The sequence below is a fragment of the Eublepharis macularius genome, chromosome 19 (genome assembly GCF_028583425.1).
Source record: "Eublepharis macularius isolate TG4126 chromosome 19, MPM_Emac_v1.0, whole genome shotgun sequence".
Taxonomy (NCBI): Eukaryota; Metazoa; Chordata; class Lepidosauria; order Squamata; family Eublepharidae; genus Eublepharis; species Eublepharis macularius.
The window spans coordinates 13,545,636-13,566,293 of NC_072808.1; the positions used below are offsets into that span (position 1 = coordinate 13,545,636).

The 20,658-nt window shown below is 44.8% G+C and overlaps 2 protein-coding genes across 2 annotated transcripts; both read left to right on the forward strand.

The window, feature by feature from the left end:
• Nucleotides 1-1,794: 1,794 nt before the first annotated feature.
• Nucleotides 1,795-7,817, forward strand: LOC129346557 (1-phosphatidylinositol phosphodiesterase-like). Its single transcript, XM_055003897.1, has 2 exons — nt 1,795-1,811; nt 6,457-7,817. Exon 2 carries the CDS (start codon nt 6,472-6,474, stop codon nt 7,318-7,320), a length of 849 nt encoding a protein of 282 aa, XP_054859872.1. The 5' UTR covers nt 1,795-1,811; nt 6,457-6,471; the 3' UTR covers nt 7,321-7,817.
• A 6,887-nt stretch (nt 7,818-14,704) lies between these two features.
• On the forward strand, nt 14,705-15,655 carry LOC129346628 (olfactory receptor 10Q1-like). The gene has a single exon (XM_055003979.1). The coding sequence runs from the start codon at nt 14,705-14,707 to the stop codon at nt 15,653-15,655; it is 951 nt and encodes a 316-aa protein (XP_054859954.1).
• The last annotated feature ends 5,003 nt before the right edge of the window (nt 15,656-20,658 follow it).

The window sequence follows — 20,658 nt, forward strand, 5'->3', positions numbered from 1 at the left end:
TGAGTGCAGCAACATTAAAATAAGTCGATTTCCTATCTCGATTTCCCTTCACTTGCATTGTGGTGCACCCAGTGCCCACGATAAAAAACTACCTAACCCTAATAATAAAAGCAACAATTATTTAACAACAACAATAACAGCAATAACAACAACTCATAATTTTCCATTGCAAATTAGCCAATCTCCTTTTGTAATATCTTCTTTTGTAATATCCTTTTGTAACATCCTTTTGTTTATCTTCCACCTGCTCATATTGCAACCATGTGCTTCATATTTCCTCTTTTTCACCTCTAAGAGACCTGCCTGTGCATTAACCAGTGTTAGTTTGTGGCAAGCCAGGTCCCTCTGCAGTTCATCAAATAGAGACCACACACTGGGATGACTGCAGTGGAATTAAGAGCGTTGTGAAATCCCTCACAACAGTTTGTAGTTTTTGGCGACTGTTGATGATTCCACATGCTTATAGGAAACTGAAGATCTTCTCTACCTGCTGCGCCCTCAATATATGTCGAAAAGAAGTATGTGAGCATCTCATTGTAGCTGTCTTCCTCTGGAAATGTGGCAGCAAGCTCATCAAAACCTTTTGAGGTGCCAGTGTTCAACTAAAAGATAAGCCCCTTCCAACTGCGGCGACTGGTGTGATCCAGCAGGGTTCTGCTTACGTTAATCACGTTACCCAAGCCCCTCAGCTGCTACCGCTGAGTCCTTCTCCCTGTCTTTCTGGAACAGTAGTAGTAGTTAAGGCCTCATAGATCTATGAAGCTAAGCAGGGCTGACCCAGGCAAGTATTTGAAAGGGAGAAATCAATAAACATAGCTGTAATCAGGGCTTTCCCCCCACCGGAACACGGCGGAACGGAGTTCCGGAACCTCTTGAAAATGGTCACATGGCTGGTGGCCCCGCCCCCTGATCTCTAGACAGGGGGGAGTTTAGATTGCCCTCCGTGCCATGGCACGGAGGGCAATCTAAACTCCCCTCTGTCTGGAGATCGGGGCGGGGCCACCAGCCATGTGACCATTTTCTCTGAGGGCAACCCACCATCTCTTTTCCCAGAAAAAAAGCCCTGGCTGTAATGAATAAAAATGGTATTTGTAATTGTAATTACAAAGCCACTTTGGTGGTTAAGAGTGCGGGACTCTAATCTGGAGAGCCAGGTTTGATTCCCCACTCCTCCGCTTGAAGCCAGCTGGGTGACCTTGGGCTAGTCACAGCTCTCTGGAGCTGTCTCAGTCCTACCCACCTCACAGGGTGTTTGCTGTGGGGATAATAATAACATACTTTGTAAACCGCTCTGAGTGGGCATTAAGTTGTCCTGAAGGGTGGTATATAAATCGAATGTTGTTGTTATTAATAAAAAAATGTCCAAGTGGGCTTCTTTCCATGTGGGCTTTTTTCTGTGTGGGTTTTTTTCTATATGGGCTTTCACACGTGGAAACTAACAGGGATTGGAATGGAGCTTCCAAAATATTTGAATTGGCAGCCTAACGCATCACCCGTGATGGAATTTACGTAAATGCAGTGCCAACTGGGTTGTTGCGGTCTGGGCTGGGTTGGTGCTGGGCTGAAGGCGAGAAGAGCTTGGCATGAGGTTCAAAGGTGATACATGCACACACATTCAGCAAATATAGCACAGCGGGGGCATCCTTTGGCACAACCAGGCAGCAGAACCAGTTATTCCAGTCTGTTGCACAAAATTAACACCTACCTGCTGGTGATGAGCTAGTAATTAATCTCTGAAACTCTGGCAATTAAGAACAAACTCTGAAATCAGGCTGGCAAGCAAGCAAGCAAGGAAGCAACGAAGTTTCGAGGTCAGTAACTGAGATCGGGGAAGAAGGCTAAATGTTGTTGGAATATGGGAAGGGTGACTTGTACATTGTGCATTTTCCACACCAGCTGAAACTATTAAGAACTGTGTGAAGGCCCAAAGGAAGGTTTCAGATCAAGAAATTTTATTCCTTGAGATGAATCTGGGCGATAGGAAGAGAAGTAATGAACCATGTACAGCTGAGATGGTGGTTGGTCTATTTTTTTAATCCTACCCTTTTCCTAGAACATCGTATCAGGCTATCTACTTCTCTATTTTTTCCTGCACAACATCCCTGTGAGGTACCTCAGCTTAGAGAGAGAGAGAGAGAGAGAGAGAGAGAGAGAGAGAGAGAGAGAGAGATCCAAGGTCACCCGGTGACATTTGTCTTGGCTCATGCTCTAGTTATTATGCCACATTGTTCCCGTGAGTATTTAAATATATAAGGATTGTAACATGAATATAAATAGATGGGCGTAGATAGGTGGACTGGGTGTTAAACATATCTTGAAGTTGTTTACAAACAGAAGCCAGGAACTTCTCCTAAAGGAGTTTGTGTTTAAATGTTCTGAAACTGAGTATCTGAGGGCCAAGCTACAAGTGACGAATGACACTTGAACAGCAAGTGGATTGAGTGGAGGGCAAGTGAACAGGGAGGAATACACTTGCTGTTCAAGTGTCATTTGTCACTTGTAGCTTGGCCCTGAGTTTCAGAAAGGGCTTCATTTTTGTCATCATAGGTTTCTCATAGGTTCCTACATTCCCCAAATGGGATAGGCTTGCTGCTATGGCTGCCCATACAGTGTTGTGGCTTCCTCATGGCAGATTTCCTCACATTTTCCCTGTTATACTCACACCATACGAGGCACATTTCCATCTTTTTTTTAACCCCCCCCCCCAGCAACGAACATATTATAAGGTTTTTCCTATGACTTCACTGTATAGTTATTGTTTCTGATTTGTACTGGTTGACGGCCGAATAAAGAAATTTATTGATAAGGTTATAGCAATCTGTTTATCAGGGCCAAGCTACACATGACGAATGACACTTGAAGGGCAAGTGGATTGAGTGGAGGGCAAGTGAACAGGGAGAAATACACTTGCCATTCAAGTGTCATTCGTCATGTGTAGCTTGGCCCTCTGATTTCTCTTTCTCTGGGCCAAGCTACACATGACGAATGACACTTGAAGGGCAAGTGGATTGAGTGGAGGGCAAGTGAACAGGGAGAAATACACTTGCCATTCAAGTGTCATTCGTCATGTGTAGCTTGGCCCTCTGTCTCTCTTTCTCTCTCTGTGTCTGTCTCGTATGAGTTGGTTAAATGTCAATGCATACTTGCAGTAAACATATGTATGAACATTAGTGTTGTTATGGGGAGAGAGAATTTCTTTTTCTGAAATCCACTTTTTAAAGATGTAGCCTCATATATATATTCCTCTTATTGCCTTTGTTTTCCAAAGGAAGAGTTTCTTTTTCATTTCTCTTTGCTTTCTCTTTTACACCACTATGTCACTTACACCACCTTTGTCACTTTAGCACTTACATTTTGTGAGTGTGTGTGTGATATTCCATGTCATTGGGTGCTCTAGCAGGAGTTGAGGAAGGTTTGGGATGACGTGGCCTGCCTCTGAGCATCCTTGGGTCAGTCACAGAGTTCTCTCTGCCTCACCCACCTCACAGGGTGATTGTTGCGGGGATAATTATAACATACTTTGTAAACTGCTCTGAGTGGGCGTTAAATTGTCCTGAAGGGTGGTACCTTGAATGTTATTAAAGTTATTACAGACAGAGTGCAGTCCTGAATATTTTCAGAGCTTTCCTTCCTAACAACAACAACAACAACAACAACAACAACAACAACATTCGATTTATACACCACCTTTCAGGATGACTTAACACCCCCACAGAGCAGTTTACAAAGGGCCAAGCTACACATGACGAATGACACTTGAACGGCAAGTGGATTGAGTGGAGGGCAAGTGAACAGGGAGAAATACACTTGCCGTTCAAGTGTCATTCGTCATGTGTAGCTTGGCCCAAAGTATGTTATTATTATCCTCACAACAATCACCCTGTGAGGTGGGTGGGGCTGAGGGCCAAGCTACACATGACGAATGACACTTGAACAGCAAGTGTATTTCTCCCTGTTCACTTGCTCTCCGCTCAATCCATTTGCCTTTCAAGTGTCATTCTTCATGTGTAGCTTGGCCCTGTGTTTTTGACTGGGAGTCCAGGTTGTGGAGGCTTGTGTGTAAGGAAAGGCTAGATCTATGAATAGGTCCTTAGGCTTCTCCCTAGAAAACACATACCTTAAAGACCCTGATATAGGAAGATAGAAAGGGACAGCTGCAATTTCTTCTGCCTATCCCTGCCTTGCTCCTCTTGGCCACTGCCCTCCCACTAGGGTTGCCAGCTCCATGTTGAGAAATTTCTGGAGATTTGGGGGGTGGAGCTTGGAGAGGGTGGGGTTTGGAGGGGAGGGGCCTCAGCAGGGTATAATGCCATAGAGTCCACCTTCCAAAGCAGTTCTTTTCTCCAGGGGAACTGATCTCTGTTGGCTTGTAATTCCAGGAGATCGCCAATCACCACCTGGAAGCTGGCAACCATACCTAACAGCCCTGCTGTACCAAACAGGACTGGTGATGCATAGCTGATGGGAAGAGCTGGTGATCAACTAGACCTGGGAAGGAATTAGGGTTGCAGACTCTGGGTGGGGAAGTCAGAGAGCTGAGGACTGAGCCTAGGGAAGGACCCTCAGTGGGGTATAATGCCGTAGAGCTCACTCTTCAAAGCAGCCATTTTCTCCAGAGAAACTGAGGGCCAAGCTACACATGATGAATGACACTTGAACAGCAAGTGTATTTCTCCCTGTTCACTTGCCCTCCACTCAATCCACTTGCTGTTCAAGTGTCATTCGTCATGTGTAGCTTGGCCCGTAGATGACTGTTCTTCAGGTTGCAGCCTGGGAAATGTAGTGAATAGGGACAGGAAGGTATGTGACGTGTTTGTGAGTTAAGTTCTCAGCTGCTGCTGTGATGTCCTTAATGTAAGAAATATATCTTCTGCTCTGAAGGAGTATTATACTTCTTTACATAGGGCCAAGCTACACATGACGAATGACACTTGAACGGCAAGTGGATTGAGTGGAGGGCAAGTGAACAGAGAGAAATACACTTGCTGTTCAAGTGTCATTTGTCATGTGTAGCTTGGCCCTTAGAGTCAGGGCTTTTTTTCAGCTGGAATGCGGTGGAATGGAGTTTTGGAACCTCTTGAAAATGGTCACATGGGTGGGTGGCCCCGACCCCTGATCTCCAGACCAAGGGGAGTTGAGATTGCCCTCCGCGCCATGTGGCATGGAGGGCAATCTAAACTCCCCTCTGTCTGGAGATCAGTGGGTGGGGCCATGTGCCCATGTGACCATTTTCTTTGAGGGTAACCCACTGAGTTCCACCACCTCTTTTCCCAGAAAAAAGCCCTGCTTAGAGTCTCTCTACACAAGACACCTGGGTACGTGTTTGTCAAGTGTCGGGAGATGCAATGTTAACCGGGAAGTGTAGTTTTAAAAGACAGACCAATGGAGATCACTCCAGAGGGGACGGATTCTGTCTCACGGCCCTCTGCCACCTCTGGCATCTCCCCTTCCAGAATGTTTGCCCTGCTGCCCTTGCTGCTTAAAATTTTGAATTAACCAAGCCTCAGCAGGGCACAGGCTCTGGAAGGGGAGACGCCAGAGGCTGCAGAGGGCTGTGAGAGAATCCATCCCCTCTGGAGTGATCTCCGCTGGCTCTGTCTTTCAAAACTACACTTCTCAGCTAACATTGCATCTCCTGACACTTGATGAACAAGCACCCAGGCTTCTCATGTAGAGAGTTTTTTAGAATATTTATTCCATTTTATTTTCTTCCCGTAGAGATACAAGGCAGCTTGGAACTGTAGAAAAATACAATAACATTGCAATGTAAAGAAAAGAAACAAAAAATAGCCAACTATATCTTGGGTCAGTCTGGAATCCAATGGGACAGCTCATTCAAGTCTGTGGGGCATCAGTCACAGACCCCTCTTTTAAATATATTTTATTTGAAAAAAGAATAAACAGTAAACATTAAACAATACATAAAGAAATAAAAACGAAACATCTCAGAATATTTAAAGTACATAATATTTCTCCTCTCCATCCCCGTACTTAAAATATTTCACATTTAACATTTTATGTTCAGCATTATATACAACGTTACTATGTTCAGTATATTAAATTACTAACTTAACTATTTAACTTAGTAATTGGTCTATTTTACTATTAATTACTCTTAGTTTTCCTTAGTTTACAGCTACATAATCAAAAAAAAGCTTTCCATTTTTTTCTTAAATTCTTGAGTTGGTCTGTTATGTATATAAGAAGTTAATTTTGCCATTGATGAATATTTGTTCATCCAATCTGTCATATCTGGACAGGATTCTGCCTTCCATTTTGTTGCCTATACTACTCTCGCCGCTGTCGTCTTTGATTCTTGCCCTTTGACTTGCCAAATCCAAACTTCATAGGCAGAGACAGGGAGGTAAAACTGAAGCACAGCTCAGATGTTAAAACTGGTAGCCATATTTCTCCGAATCTGCTTTCCCTGCTTATGTTGCTTTCTCTGCTTTTCAGGGGAACCTACCAACCATGGATCAGACCGAGGCATTCGACAACACCCATAAGCCCGCCGCTTCCCTCCCTGACTGGATGTCAGACTTGCCTGACCACCTTCCTATTTCCAGAATCTCAATCCCTGGTACCCATGATACCATGAGCCTCTTCGGTGACTCCAGTATCCGCTGCCAGAGCTGGCCACTTGAAGCTCAGCTTGCGGCCGGAGTACGCTTCTTGGATATCCGCTGTAAACTAGAAGATGGGCATTTCCTTATTTATCATGTCAATACTTACCAGGAGACTGACTTTTCCAGGGTCCTTAAAGGCACCTTGCGCTTCCTGAAGAAGCACCCACGGGAGACAGTACTTATGAGGGTCAAAGAGGAACTCCCAGTTCTTCCCGATGAAGATTTTGGTCCCCGTTTGCGACGCTACCTGGATGAAGAAGGCCAAGGCCAAATTTGGGCAAAAGAAGCGATTCCTACCTTGGGTGAGGTGCGGGGGAAGATTATCATCTTAGAGGAACTGGAGGATGAGGTCTTGGGGGTGCCCTATGAGGCGCTGAGCGTCGGCGATGCTTGGCATGTTCTCTCTACAGACAGCAAATGGGATCGAGTTTTGGAGCACCTGAATGCGGCAAACACGGCTAGCCATGCGACTCTGCACCTTACCTTTTGTTCTGGCAACGGGCTCTTCACCAACCCTGAAGAGCTGGCCAAAGACATCAACCAACGTTGTTATAAACATCTGAGCAGCCAGGCTGGGAAAGGAATGCAGTGGGGTGTGGTGATCATGGACTTCCCTGGCGCAGGACTTGTCAGAACGATTGCGGAGAGTAACGTGGAAACAGGGATCGATGTCTCAACCGTTCTGAATTTGTGATGAAACAAAAAAACCAGAGGAGGGAAGGTTCCAGAACAGTTTGGACATTCGCTGTGACTGCTTGGTAGTGGTTAAGGGCTGCTTCCATACACATTGGATAATCCACTTTCAATACTCTCTAGTGAACATTTGGAACTGCTTTTCCATGTGTGGAACTAAAAATCCACGTCCCAAGGATTGCTAAAGTGCATTGAAAGTACATTATTCAATGTGTGTGGAAATGGCCTGAGTCTTCTAAAATCTACTGGGATTGTGATTATTAAGAGCCAGCATGGTGGGTTCCTCAAGAACAAGTCATGTCAAACTAACCTTATCTCCTTTTTGGGAATGCTGTGGACAGAGGTTATCGTAATTTCAGTAGTTTGGATCCAAACCACATGTAAAAGCTAGGCTTGATTATTTTCTGTCCGATAAGAATGCCAAGATTACCTATCAGGTAGCCAGATATTGTTTGGTGATATTCAGATCTTGGAAAATTATATTGTACTGTAACTAGATCTTATTTTCAAATTGTTTTATTTGTTCTACGGTATGTCTTGAATTTTTTTTTAGTGTAATTGCAGGGCCATATTATTCATAAGGCTGACTAGGCCGAAGCCTCAGGGCCCCACAAGGACTAGGGGCCCGTCAATTTATTTTGCTGAGGCACCCCCCCACGTAAATTACAAATAATTGATTCTCTTATATAACCTTTAAGTAAAGGTAAAGGCACCTTTACCTCGGTGCAAGCACCGAGTCATTACTGACTCATAGGGGGACATCGCATCATGACATTTTCTTGGCAGACTTTTTGTTACGGGGTGGTTTGCCATTGCCTTCCCCAGTCATCTACACTTTACCCCCAGGAAACTGGGTACTCATTTTTACCAGCCTTGGAAGGATGGAAGGCCGAGTCAACCTTGAGCCGGCTACCTGAACCTGGCTTCCACCAGGGTCGAACTCAGGTTGTGAGCAGAGCTTGGGCTGCAGTACTGCCGCTTACCACTCTGCGCCACGGGGCTCTTAACCTTTATTATATAACCTTTATTAATAAGATAATTAACTGCTTCCTTATTGAAGTAAAACAAATTGTCTCTTATATTAAAACAATTATCCAGAAATTATATATTTTAATAAATAAATAAATAAAATTTTATTCTCTACAAAATATTAAAGCATTGAACAATTATACCTCCAAAATGTGCTTTCCTAAAGAGTTCTACTCACACAATAAAAATATTTTAAAAATTGTGAATAGAATTCTTCAGGAGACCCTCAAAATGGATATAGGGCTATATACTGTGGTCTAGTACCTACCGTACCAGCGTCAGGCTGTCAGCTGTAGTGGGGTGAAAGATTGAAGTTCTGGAAGGGGCCCAAAATTCCTGAAAGCCTAGGGGCCCAGCGATGGGTTAATATGCTCATGTGTAACTGTGTTATATGACTGGTCAAATGACTGTCAATAAAGAAATGAAATGACACTTGTAAAAATATGTTCTCCAGTCCCGGAATAGCCTTCAAAAACCTAAATAAATCTATGAAGTGGTTAGAAAATATTTTAAAGTAAAGAATCAACTATGTAACTCTGATACACATAGAGATAAAGATGAGCTGTTTCCCTACACGAGTGGAAAGGGCTCCAGGTGGCCGTGAAGTTCACAGACATTCATTCTTTTGCCAGGGTATGGAGTCGGCCCCCATCATGTGCAGGGAATCGGTTTCTATGACTCAGGGATTGGCAGGGTTGGGTACCTGGCCAGGCCTATGGCTCAGCAACCAGCTCACTAGTGCTCGGAGATGTTACGACAGTCTAATGTTGGATGGTAGCGGGGGGAGCAAAGTGCGAGAGCATCACTGGTGTGTCTAAAAGGAGCAAGTCTCCTATTGGTGCTCGGCTCGCTTCTCCTACTAGGAGTTTGCAGCTGCATCCAAGCTTCCTGCGACATAGCAGTGGCTGTCAAGGTAGGATTGCCAGACCCCCAACTGATAGGGTTGCCAGCCTCCAGGTGGTGGCTGGAGATCTCCCGGAATTCCAACTGATCTCCAGGTGACAGAGATCAGTTCCCCTGGAGAAAATGGCTACTTTGGAGGGTGGACTCTATGACATTATACCATTCTGAGGCCCCTCCCCTCTCCAAACTCCACCCTCTCCAGGCTCCACCCCCAAAATCTCTAGGAATTTCCCTACCTGGCCCTGACAACCCTAGATGTTGGGGAGGTGGAGGGTGCTCCCCCTTCTGTTTACACATGCCTCCTAGTTTGTCCTCTTAGTTGCCAGCTCCTGGTTGGGAAACCCCTGGAGATTTGGGGATGGAGCATGGGGAGGGCAGGGATTAGTGAAGGGACAGACCTCAGCAGGGTATAATGACACAGAGTTCACCTTCCAAAGCTGCCATTTCCTCCAGGACAACTGATCTCTGTAGACTGAAGATCAGTTATGATTCCAGGTGATCTTTGTGCCCCACCTGAAGGTTGGTAACCCTACTGCCTAGCCCCTCCCTCTTCATGTCCCTGAAATCCTGAATCCAGCCCCTGCTGCTCTGTGCACAAGAAGATGGCTGCATGTGGGAACAAGGAAGTCGGCTGAGATGGCAGAATTTTGGATCGTATCACTTCAGTTGTAAGTGGGGACTAACAGAACAGACTAGTCTTTCTTGCAAATAATGCAAAGTGGGAGGGGGATATGCCTTCTAGGTCTCCTTGTCCTGCAGTAGCTGTTATAGGAACCTACTCAGATCTGAGTCTAGAACTGTTTGAACATTCAGACACTGCTGGCTGAGTGCCTCCGAGGAAATACAAATTTTGGCCGAGCCTGTAAAATTCTGTCCAGTGGTCAACTTTCATCCAGTTAGGAAAGACTCCTTCCTCCCTGTCCCACTGATATGACACTGATGGAAAGACAAAAGGGAGTTGTCTTCCATGACAGTAAATTAATTTTAGGTTGGAAAGTTCTGTTTGTGTGAATAGGCTGGCATGGGCAGCTGTTCTCTTGGGTAAGGCGAATTTCCCATCAGCCACCAGGTTCAAGAAGCAGCCATATGCATCTGCAAAGAATTCCCCCTTGTTTTCTTTGTGTCTCAGAGATAGGACCAATATCCATCTTATTTGTTACACTTCATTAGAAAACCTGAGAATATTTTGTTATGCCAGGAAGAAAAGTTTAATCTCTTTCTTTCCACAGTACACAGGGGAACCCAGAAGCCAGCCCAATATATTCTGCCGCTCTATTAATTATTTCTTTCTGGGAGACGATGATCAGAGTTATGATGCATGCGATGGTGACCCTTTACAGTGTCACTTGTTTTCTCTCAGTCTAATCTCTTCTTGTGCTCAGCTTGTGTCAAGTTCCAGTTTCTCTTCCAATAACACGCTTGGAGATTCTCTCCTCGAGGACCAAAATAGTTCGCTGATCAGACTATTCCCACCATACTGGGATCAGCGGCACCTCGTTGTATTGAGAGATTTCGAGACTACAGGAAGGGGAGAAAGAGCATCTGTTTAAAGCCTTACACCACAACTTCTTATACAACTATGTTGTAGTGGAAGGACATTTTGTAACTGCTGATTTGGATCGACTCAGCTTTTCTGAGGGGAAAAAGTGACGAAAAATATCAGACTTCTGGCAGGTAAGAAGTGACAGTGATTTTAGTTTCCATATTAATTTGCAGGACAGAAAGGGAAATAATTCTTTCCAACTTGAACAGCTTCTATCTCTACCTCTACCTCTACCTCTACCTCTACCTCTACCTCTACCTCTACCTCTACCTCTACCTCTACCTCTATCATTGACTGAGATGCATTAACACAAATAGAGTCATTTATTTATTTATGTACTTCATTTGTGACCCAATTTTTCTTCTATGCGAACTCCAAAGTAGCTTACAACATTTTCCCCTTCTCAGTTTTTTTCTCCTTGTAACAGCCCTGTGGTGTAGGTTAAACTGAGAGTGTGAGATTGGCTGACGGTCACCCTGCTAGCCTCCACGGCAGAGCGGAGATTCGAACCTGGGTCTCCCAGATCCTAGTTTAACAGTCTAACCACTACTCTATGGTTGTCATGTAGGTCCTTTATCATGTCATATCTTTTGTAGCTGTAGAGCCACTATTTATTTCTGATCATATGGAAGGTAAAACAGAGGATGGGCATTCTGGTGCATGTAGGCTTGAAATTCACATTGTACAGCTGATGAAAGTATGTGCCATTTCTAGCATCGTATGTCAGAAGGCTGTGAAAGTTGTCGAAGAGCTTGTGTACCTATACAAAAGCTACTGGAGTGCAATAGTTAAGAGTTTCGGGCTAGAGAGGCATGGTTTCAAGTTCTCCCACAGTCCTGAATCTCACTGAGTGACCTATGGGTTAGTTACATCCCCCAGCTTACCTCACTAGGCTGTTGTGAGGTTCAAAGAGAGAGAGGAATGCCAGGTGCGCTACCCAGAGAAATTAGAGTGAAGGTGGCATACAAGTTTGACAGCAAGATGTATATGGTCAAGAAACAGAGGGACTGGGAGGGGGTAGCACCTGTAATTCTTTACTGCTCAAGGAGGAAGAATTCAAAGAAGTTAGAACTCCACCATTGCTAGCAGTTGTAAGTTTGCCATTATTTGGAATAATTAGGCAATCATTTCTGGTACAAATGGCCCTTACTCAGGTGTTCCTCAAAGAAGTGCATTTGTTAGTTGTTACAGAAGAGTTAAAAAAGATTTTTTTCAAGGATTTTTTCCCCCAAGATTTTTTTTCCAGAGCAGTGCTTCTGTTAAAGGAAGTGTCACAATGGATGACAGGATATGGCAGGCAGATCCTTTGATCATTTCAGCAAGACACAGGTCCTTAGTTAAATGACTTTTATTCAGGAAATCAGTCTTTTTCATATATACAGGTCCATAGGATTACATGAAGTAAAACGCATATGAGCATAGCAACTTCTCTTTGAAAGGAATAAGGTTTAAGGCCGTTACAAGGCAATATACCCAAAACAGCCCCTTCCCTCCTAAACCACAAGTTCAGAGGCAGTCTGGGAAACATTTTTGGAGTTCACACACTAGGCAGACAAGATAATGAGCAATGGAACGTTTCAGACGCCCAAGGTCAGTCTGCAGCTTTGCCAGCTGCAGGGCTATGCTGTGAAACGGAGAAAACGAAAGTGGTTTTCCAAAAGCTAAGGCATGTACTCATCAGTTACAACATGAGATCAGTTACGATACTGAGAACCATCAACTTAATATTGGCATGGATGAATGGGTACAGTCAAACATGACAGGAAGAACCTCCAGATATACGCCAAAAGTTTCCCACAGATTGGGAGGCAATATTGTGGGGCCATCTGTGCCTGTGGGATGCAAGGTCATTGTTTGTGTCCCATCAAAAAAACCCCAAAACAAAACAAAAACAAACAAAAGCCCCCAAACTGGACCCCCATTTTAAACCCTTGTTTTCTGACTATTTGAATTTCTGCTTCCAGTGCATCAGACTGTATGGGTTCTGGCACTGGTGGGGCTGTAATATTTCTAAACATAAATTTATTGGTAGGGAGCTATGTTCTGTGTGCCTTGACCTGGATAGCCCAGGTGAGCCTGGTCTCATCAAATCTCAGAAGTTAAGCAGGGTCGGCCTTGGTTAGTAATTGGATGGGAGACCTCCAACAAAGACCAGGGTTGCAGCAGCTGGCAATGGGAAGCCACTTCTGTTAGTCTCTTGCCATGAAGACCCTACTAGGGGTCACTGTAAGTCAACTATGGGCCAAGCTACACATGACGAATGACACTTGAACAGCAAGTGTATTTCTCCCTCTTCACTTGCCCTCCACTCAATCCACTTGCCGTTCAAGTGTCATTCGTCATGTGTAGCTTGGCCCTATGACAGGAGGGCAGGATTTAATTAATTCAGTGTTCTGTACATGATATGAGCCCCTTTCCTGTCTACAGTTTCAGGCAGGTAGCCTTGTTAGTCTGCAGTAGAACAGCAGGATACGAGTTCAGTGGCAGAGGGTGCCCAATCCTGTGTTGGTTTTCTGCTGCAATTCCATGCCCGAACTGCTTTTCCACTTGCAGGATTCCGGACAAGCTTATGGGAGTGTAAACATTATGAAGGGAAATGGGCAGCTAGGAGTGGCTTTTCAGCAGAAAATCAGAAAGGAAAAGCTGTAGGCTGGAGTTACTGATAGGCAAGGCTGCACATTCTCTGAAGTATAGAGGCAGAGGCTACGGTCCCCCCCCCCCCTCCCACTATAGGAACCTGCTTTTATAGAAATTGTCATCATGATTTTGCTGTATGAGTTTGCAAGTATTTGGAAACCTGGAGCTGTGCAAAAATAACCATATATTCATTAATGCCAGTGACAGATGGAACAATGATAGATGGAAAAATATGTGCTTTGAGAAGAATAGATACAGAAGCATACTTTGAAGTTAACATTTCAAAACCCCTCTGCTTTATTGTGTCTCCCAGTTTCATGCAAGTAGTATTTGGGTTCACTAGCTCCATGCATGCATGCATGCATGCATGCATCCATCCACATCATTTATACCCTACCTTTCTCTCCAATGGGGACCCATTACATCCTTCTCTTACCCTCCATTTTATCCTCACAACAACCCTGTGAGGTTGGTTAGGCTGTGTGTGTGACTGGCCCAGTATCACCCAGCGAACTCCCAAGTCAAACCTGGACCGCTCAGATCTTAGTCCTACTGAGGGCCAAGCTACACATGACGAATGACACTTGAACAGCAAGTGGATTGAGTGGAGGGCAAGTGAACAGGGAGAAATACACTTGCCATTCAAGTGTCATTCGTCATGTGTAGCTTGGCCCTGAATCTCCTAGATCTTAGCTACAATGTGATATGTGTATCTACATATCGTCTTAGCAGGTGTGGTATTAGTTAAAGAAAGAGTTTTTCAAAGGAATTAGGAGACAGCATTTTAAAGGAGCACCTCTCTTTATTTGGCATGGAGCATGAGATCCAAGCACCATCTTATCTCTTCCCATTTAAACATGGCCAACAAATGGTATCTGTGAATAACTGGTGTGATTCTATCATCTTTGGTGGCATTTTACTATTATTATTAATATTAGTATTATTTACTTATATCATTTCCTTTCCCGGTACAGCTCTTTTGGCCATAGCCTTGAGCCTGATCCTACATTAGCAAACAAAAACCAAAATGCTGCTGCTGCTGCTGCTGCTGCTACTACTAGTACTACTACTACTACTACTACTACTACTACTACTACTACTACTACTACTACCAATAATAATCATAAAAGAATCTCACTCCAATCACAAAAGTTTTTTTCATTTTAGACTGGATTACTAAAAGGTAGGATGATTTACTTATATGATATTTACTTTCTTCTTATGCAGCTAAGCATATATGCGCTAGAAATGCCAGATGACGACGGAATGTAGCATGGAGGTGCGCGTCCAGAACAGCAGCCAGGAGGCAGATTTTGTGATCCTGGGATTCAACACCAGTGAACAGCTGCAAGTCACGCTCTTTGCTCTGTTCCTTCTCATGCACCTCGTCACCCTATCAGGACACTTGACCATTGTGGCTGTCACTTTCATCGACTCTGCCCTCCAGACCCCCATGTATTTCTTCCTGCGCAACCTGTCTTCCATCGAAGTCTGCTATACCCTGGTTATTGTGCCCAAGATGTTGGCCAACTTCTTGGCCAAGAGCGGAAGAATCTCCTTGACTGACTGTGCCACACAGATGTATTTTTTCATTGCCCTTGGGGGCGCTGAGTGCTTCCTCTTGGCTGTGATGGCCTATGATAGGTATGTGGCCATATGCAATCCACTGCGCTATGCTCTTGTCATGAGCCGGAATTTCTGCGTGCTGCTCCTGGTGGCGGCTTGCGTCAGTGGATTCACAATCTCCCTGGGCCTCACCACATTGATTTTCAGAATGCCCTTCTGTGGCTCACATAAGATCAACCACTTCTTCTGTGACATCCCACCCATGCTGTTCTTGGCCTGTAGTGACACACATGCCAACGAGGTGGCCGTGTTCCTTGTCTGCATGATGATCTTGCTCATTCCGTTCCTCCTCATTCTGGTTTCCTATGTGTTCATTGCCAATTCCATCTTCAGGATCAAGTGCCCCGAAGACCGGAAGAAGGCCTTCTCCACCTGTGCTGCTCACCTGACAGTCGCCATACTCCATTATGGCTGCGCCATCTACATTTATATACGTCCTAAGTCCAGCTACTCCCTGTATCAGGACAAGGTGGTCTCTCTGATCTACACCAATGTCACACCCATGCTGTACCCCATGATCTACAGTCTCAGGAACAAGGAAGTCAAGGGAGCACTCAAGAGAATATGGGAAAAGAAATTTGTTTCCATGGAAACATAATAGCAGTACAACTGAAGTTGAGTTTTTTTCCTTTAGCCTAGTGAAACAATGGTCTGGTCAATTTAAAAATGCACCTCGGCCAGAGATTTAAAAGAAAGGTGTGGCTAGGGTTGCCAGCTCCAGTTTGGGAAATTCCTGGAGACTTAGGGGTGGAGCCTGGAGAGGGTGGGGTTTGGGAAGGGACTGAAGCAGGACATAATGCCATACAGTCCAAAGAATCCAGTTTCTCTCTTTTTTAGAATCTGCTGTTTGGTAAAGTTCTTCAAGAAACTCCCCCCCCCCCCGTCTGTGATATCTACTGAAGTTTCCACCATCTCTGCCCCCTCGAGGCCCGTGAGATGCTCTCACTACCTAATATCAGATGGGAACTGCGTTGCCCTAGCATGGGAGGTGACTTCTGATGGAACCATACGGGAGGCAAAGGAGAAAGATTAAAATGCGGGGATTGCAAAGTAGCTTATATTAGCAAGGAAAAAAGCGTATTGTAAACTATTCTGCTCAACCGTCTTTGCTTGCCTGGGGGGGAAGATGTCTTGATCTCAGGGTATCGACTGCGTGTCCATGGGTGTCTGCAGTGTTATGCGTGTGACATTTATTTCACCATGGTGTCGTTTCCCATCTGAATATTGTACAGGAGTTAAGATCGAGTCTCCGTACAAGCAGCTCAAAGGTAAGATATACTTGGTTTCATCTGTTTAGGAAGGCATTCTAGCAGTCATGAAGCTGTATAGAAAATTATTAAAAAACAGCTTTTACCTGGTTAAAAAATGTTGAGACCACCAGAATCACTGGGAATTCCTCAAAGAAAGGTAGGACAGAACACCTGGTCCTCTGTAATCCATGTAACCTTTACAATAATCCTGTGTAGTATGTTAGGCTGGGAGACAGAATAACTTGCCCAAGGTCATTGCTGCTAGAGAAGCAAGTTATTGCAGCGGCAAGGAAGGCGTTTGCAGGTTCATCCTCTGAGATTCATTGCATAGTAGGGATTTTGACCCATATTTCCCAGATCCTAGCCCTGCAGACTAAGTACTACACCACACTGGCTCAAGCAAGTTATTCTTTACCTGTCCCTTTTAAAATGAAAAAAAAAACCCATAGTATTAGGTGATGTGGTTTGTGTTAAACACCTGCAAAAATTAAATAAGTAATGCAAAGTTGACAGTTTGCGATATTTTAATGGTATTTTGGCCCCTGACCTGGATAGCCCAGGCAAGCCTGACGTTAGATCTTGTAAACTAAACAGGGTCGACTTTCGTTAATAATCGGATGGGAGACCCCCAACAAAGACCAGGGATGCTATGCAGAGGCAGGAAATGGCAAACGACCTCTATTAGTCTCTTGCCACGAAAAACCTGCCAGGGGTTGCCATAACTCAACTATGACTTGAGGGCAGGATTTCATTCATTTCAAAGGCCAAATCACACATTACATGAGCAATCTATGGTTAGATCGTCTGGCTTTTCTTCCCGAGACTTTGAAACAGCCACAGGGCGATTGAAAGGGGGCCCAGGGTATATAACCCCCTCCCCCATACATACACCATTTCCTGTCAGGCTATGGATGACAGGATATGGTAGACAGGTCTCTGGACCATTGCAACAAGAAATCCGAGCTCTTGGTTAAATGGTTTTATTCAGAAATCCAATCATTTCCATATATATGTCCGTAGAATTACTCAGAGGCAAGAAAGCATCTAAGCAGTACATGTTTCCTTGACAGGAATAGAAACTTGAAGAAAGTACAACTCTAAATACCCACTTATTTCCCTTCCCCTCCCACCTAGACCACGGATTAGCACGGGAAAGGGTCTGGGATTGCATGAGAGTAAACTGTAACATGTCAGACAGTACAAGGTCACTTCTGTGAGCTTCAAAGAAAAGATAAGACAGCTGGGTTCTCAGCTGCTAGAGAAACAAAAGTGATAGAGCATTTGCAAAAAGAAATCAAGGCACAGCATTAGCAATGGTCATACACATAGAACAATGGCATGGATGTAGAGGGTACAGACATGACATTTCCCCTTAACAAATCAGTTCCACTCCCAAAGTTGCTGTTTATCACAATAGGGAAAATAGACAAAGCATGGAAGCAAGGCTGGCATCAGAATATCCTAAGGTGGGCTTGCTGCTGGAGCCCAGGGCTTCTGGAGGGGTCCACTGCCTCCCTCCTGTTATCCATGGGCCTCTCCTGCTGCCCACACTTCCTCAACTTGCTCACAATTGCTTGACTACCCGCAATCCCAGTTAAATATGCTGCCTAGCATTGCTGGAGAGGAGCATGCAGGCGGTGTATGACAGCGGTGCTCCTGGCAGCCATGGCGGCAGCACCTCTAGCTGCATGCAGCACCCAGTGCTGTCACACTAAGGGCTGCCCTGCAGATAGTTGAGCAGCTGTGAGTGCGGGTGATGGGAAGGCTTGCAAGGGGGGGGGAAGGATGTACAGGCAGGCTTGGTAGTAGGTAGAGGGGGGCCCTGGGCTTTCTCTGCCCGCCTACCCCAGAAATCTGGATCTGTATGGAACCCTTTAGAAAAGGTGAAAAATCCAGCAATAGATTCCCCTAATTCCTTCCTAGGTTTGCATGTTCTTCATCGATGAAAGCCCATTACTACTATGACCTGAACTAAAAGTAAGTTTGGAGAGGGGGAAACTTAGCACTGAAAGTCACATCTTTTGAATGTTGTTGCGTGTAAATAGCCTTGTTAACTTACAGATTTAAACTGTTGATGCTCAAATTGCATTTTAGCATGAGCAGATTTTCAGTTTGGGGGCAAGAGAGCAATATTATTTATTCACTGAAAGCGTTTCAATGCTACCCTTTTCTCTGTCAGATTTTGACATGTGCAGACGCAGAACTAGAAGTTATGCCACATTTAGCAACCTTGCATCTTTATTCACCTGCAAGAGGGAATAAAATTAGATGCAATGGGACATCATCATATGGACAAATGGACAGCATTCTCTGGGCACTGGACAGAATATAATCCTAGTCCTGTGCCGAGAATAAATGAGAACATGATGCGAATGTATTTGATTTGTGTAGCTCCTTCTCAGAGCAGTATATATATGAACCCAAGTCATCCAAGATCAGTTCTGATACTCTATGCAAAATGTACTGGGTCTTAAGAAATTCCTGTGTGATGGTGAACTCACTCGTTCATGCATGGAAATAAGATGTAGATATTAATATCTCTGTACTGCCAGCAGCCCATCTAGTCCAAGGCAATCTATGCTGACATGCAGAGAGGCTGTGGCTCAGTGGAACAGCCTTTGCTTTGCATGTGGAAGGTCCCAGGTTCAATTCCCGGCATCTCCAGCTACAAGGACCAAGTTGTAGGTGATGTCTTCTGCCTGAGATCTTGGAGAGCCACTGTTTGTCAGAGTAGATGAACCAATGGTCTGATTCGGTATCTAAGGTAGCTTCATGTGGGACTGGAAGCAGCTCTTCAGGGGCTCAGAGTGAGGGTGTACTTGAATCCCTGAAGTCTGACATTCCTTTAATGGTAGATGTCATGGTTAAATTTTGGTCATTGGTTTTAATTTATTCGACTTCTGATAGACCTGGATAGCCTGATCTCGGCTGATTCCGCACATGTTGGATAATGCACTTCCAATCCTCTTTATCGATCATTTGGAATGGATTTTTTTGTGTGCGGAACAAAAAAATCCACCTCAAATGATTGATAAAGTGCATTGAAAGTGCATTATCCAACGTGTGCGGAATCAGCCCTCGTCAGATCTCAGAGGCTCAGCAGGGTCGGCCTTGGTTAATAATTGGATGGGAGACTTCCAACGAAGACTAGGGCTGCAGAGGCAGGCAATGGCAAACCACCTCTGTTAGTCTCTTGCCTTGAAAACCCCAGCAGGGGTTGCCATAAGTTAGCTATGACTTGACAGCACTTCCCACCACCACTTTTGATAGGCAGGGAAATGGGCAAAGGGTGGTGATATTCTCTAAATCCTCAGTTATATGTGCTGTAAAGTCAATTTGGACCTTCTTTGGAGATTGTGTCCATAGCATTGCCAGCCTAAATTCTAGGTCTGACACCAAATTGTGGAAAAATGGAGAATTTTTTTTAATTGATGTTATTTATTTATGTAAAAAGAGGATAGGATCTAGTGGTGAATACTACAGATGGGAGGGGTGAACTATTTTAATCTTTTTTTCTTCTCCTCGAGCTCCCCCACTCATTTTTCCTGACCCCCCTGGGGTTGTTTCGAGCTGCTGGGGGAAGGGGGGAGGCAAAAATATCTTGCTCTGCAGTTAGGAATCCCTTCCAACAGCAGAGAATTTCTGCAGCATCCAAGCCAGAGTTTGGGTGTCCGATATTTATTTATTTCAAATTTGAATTCCGCCCTCCCCGCGAGCAGGCTCAGGGCGGATAACAACATATTAAAAATACAATTAAAATACAATTAAAAATTCATTATTCATTAAAAACAACACATTTAAAACAGGATGGTGGACAGCCTTCACAGGGAGGTTTTTATACACCCCTTTTTTCCAGGCCGGCGGAGGCCCAGCCTCAGCCATATGCCTGGCGGAACAACTCTGTCTTGCAGGTCCAGCGAAAAGATAGTAGGTCCTGCCGAGCCCTGATTTCAGCAGACAGAGCATTCCACCAGGTGGGAGCCAGGACCGAAAAGGCCCTGGCTCTAGTCAAGGCTAGGTGGGCCTCCTCGGGGCCAGGGGCCCCCAACAGCTGTTTGTCCCCTAATCGGAGTGTCCTCTGGGGAATATATGGGGAGAGACAGTCCCGTAGATATGCTGGTCCCAGTCCGCACAGGTCCTTATAGGTCAATACCAGAACCTTGAATCTGATCCGGTACTCCACTGGCAACCAATGCAGCTTGCATAAGAACAGTGTTATATGCGCCTTATTTGGCGCTCTCGTAATAACACGTGCTGCTGCATTTTGTACCAGCTTTAATCTCCGGGTCAGGCTCAAGAGCAGCCCCGCGTAGAGCTGCCCTTATCTCTTACTGCTGCCATCTCTCCCATG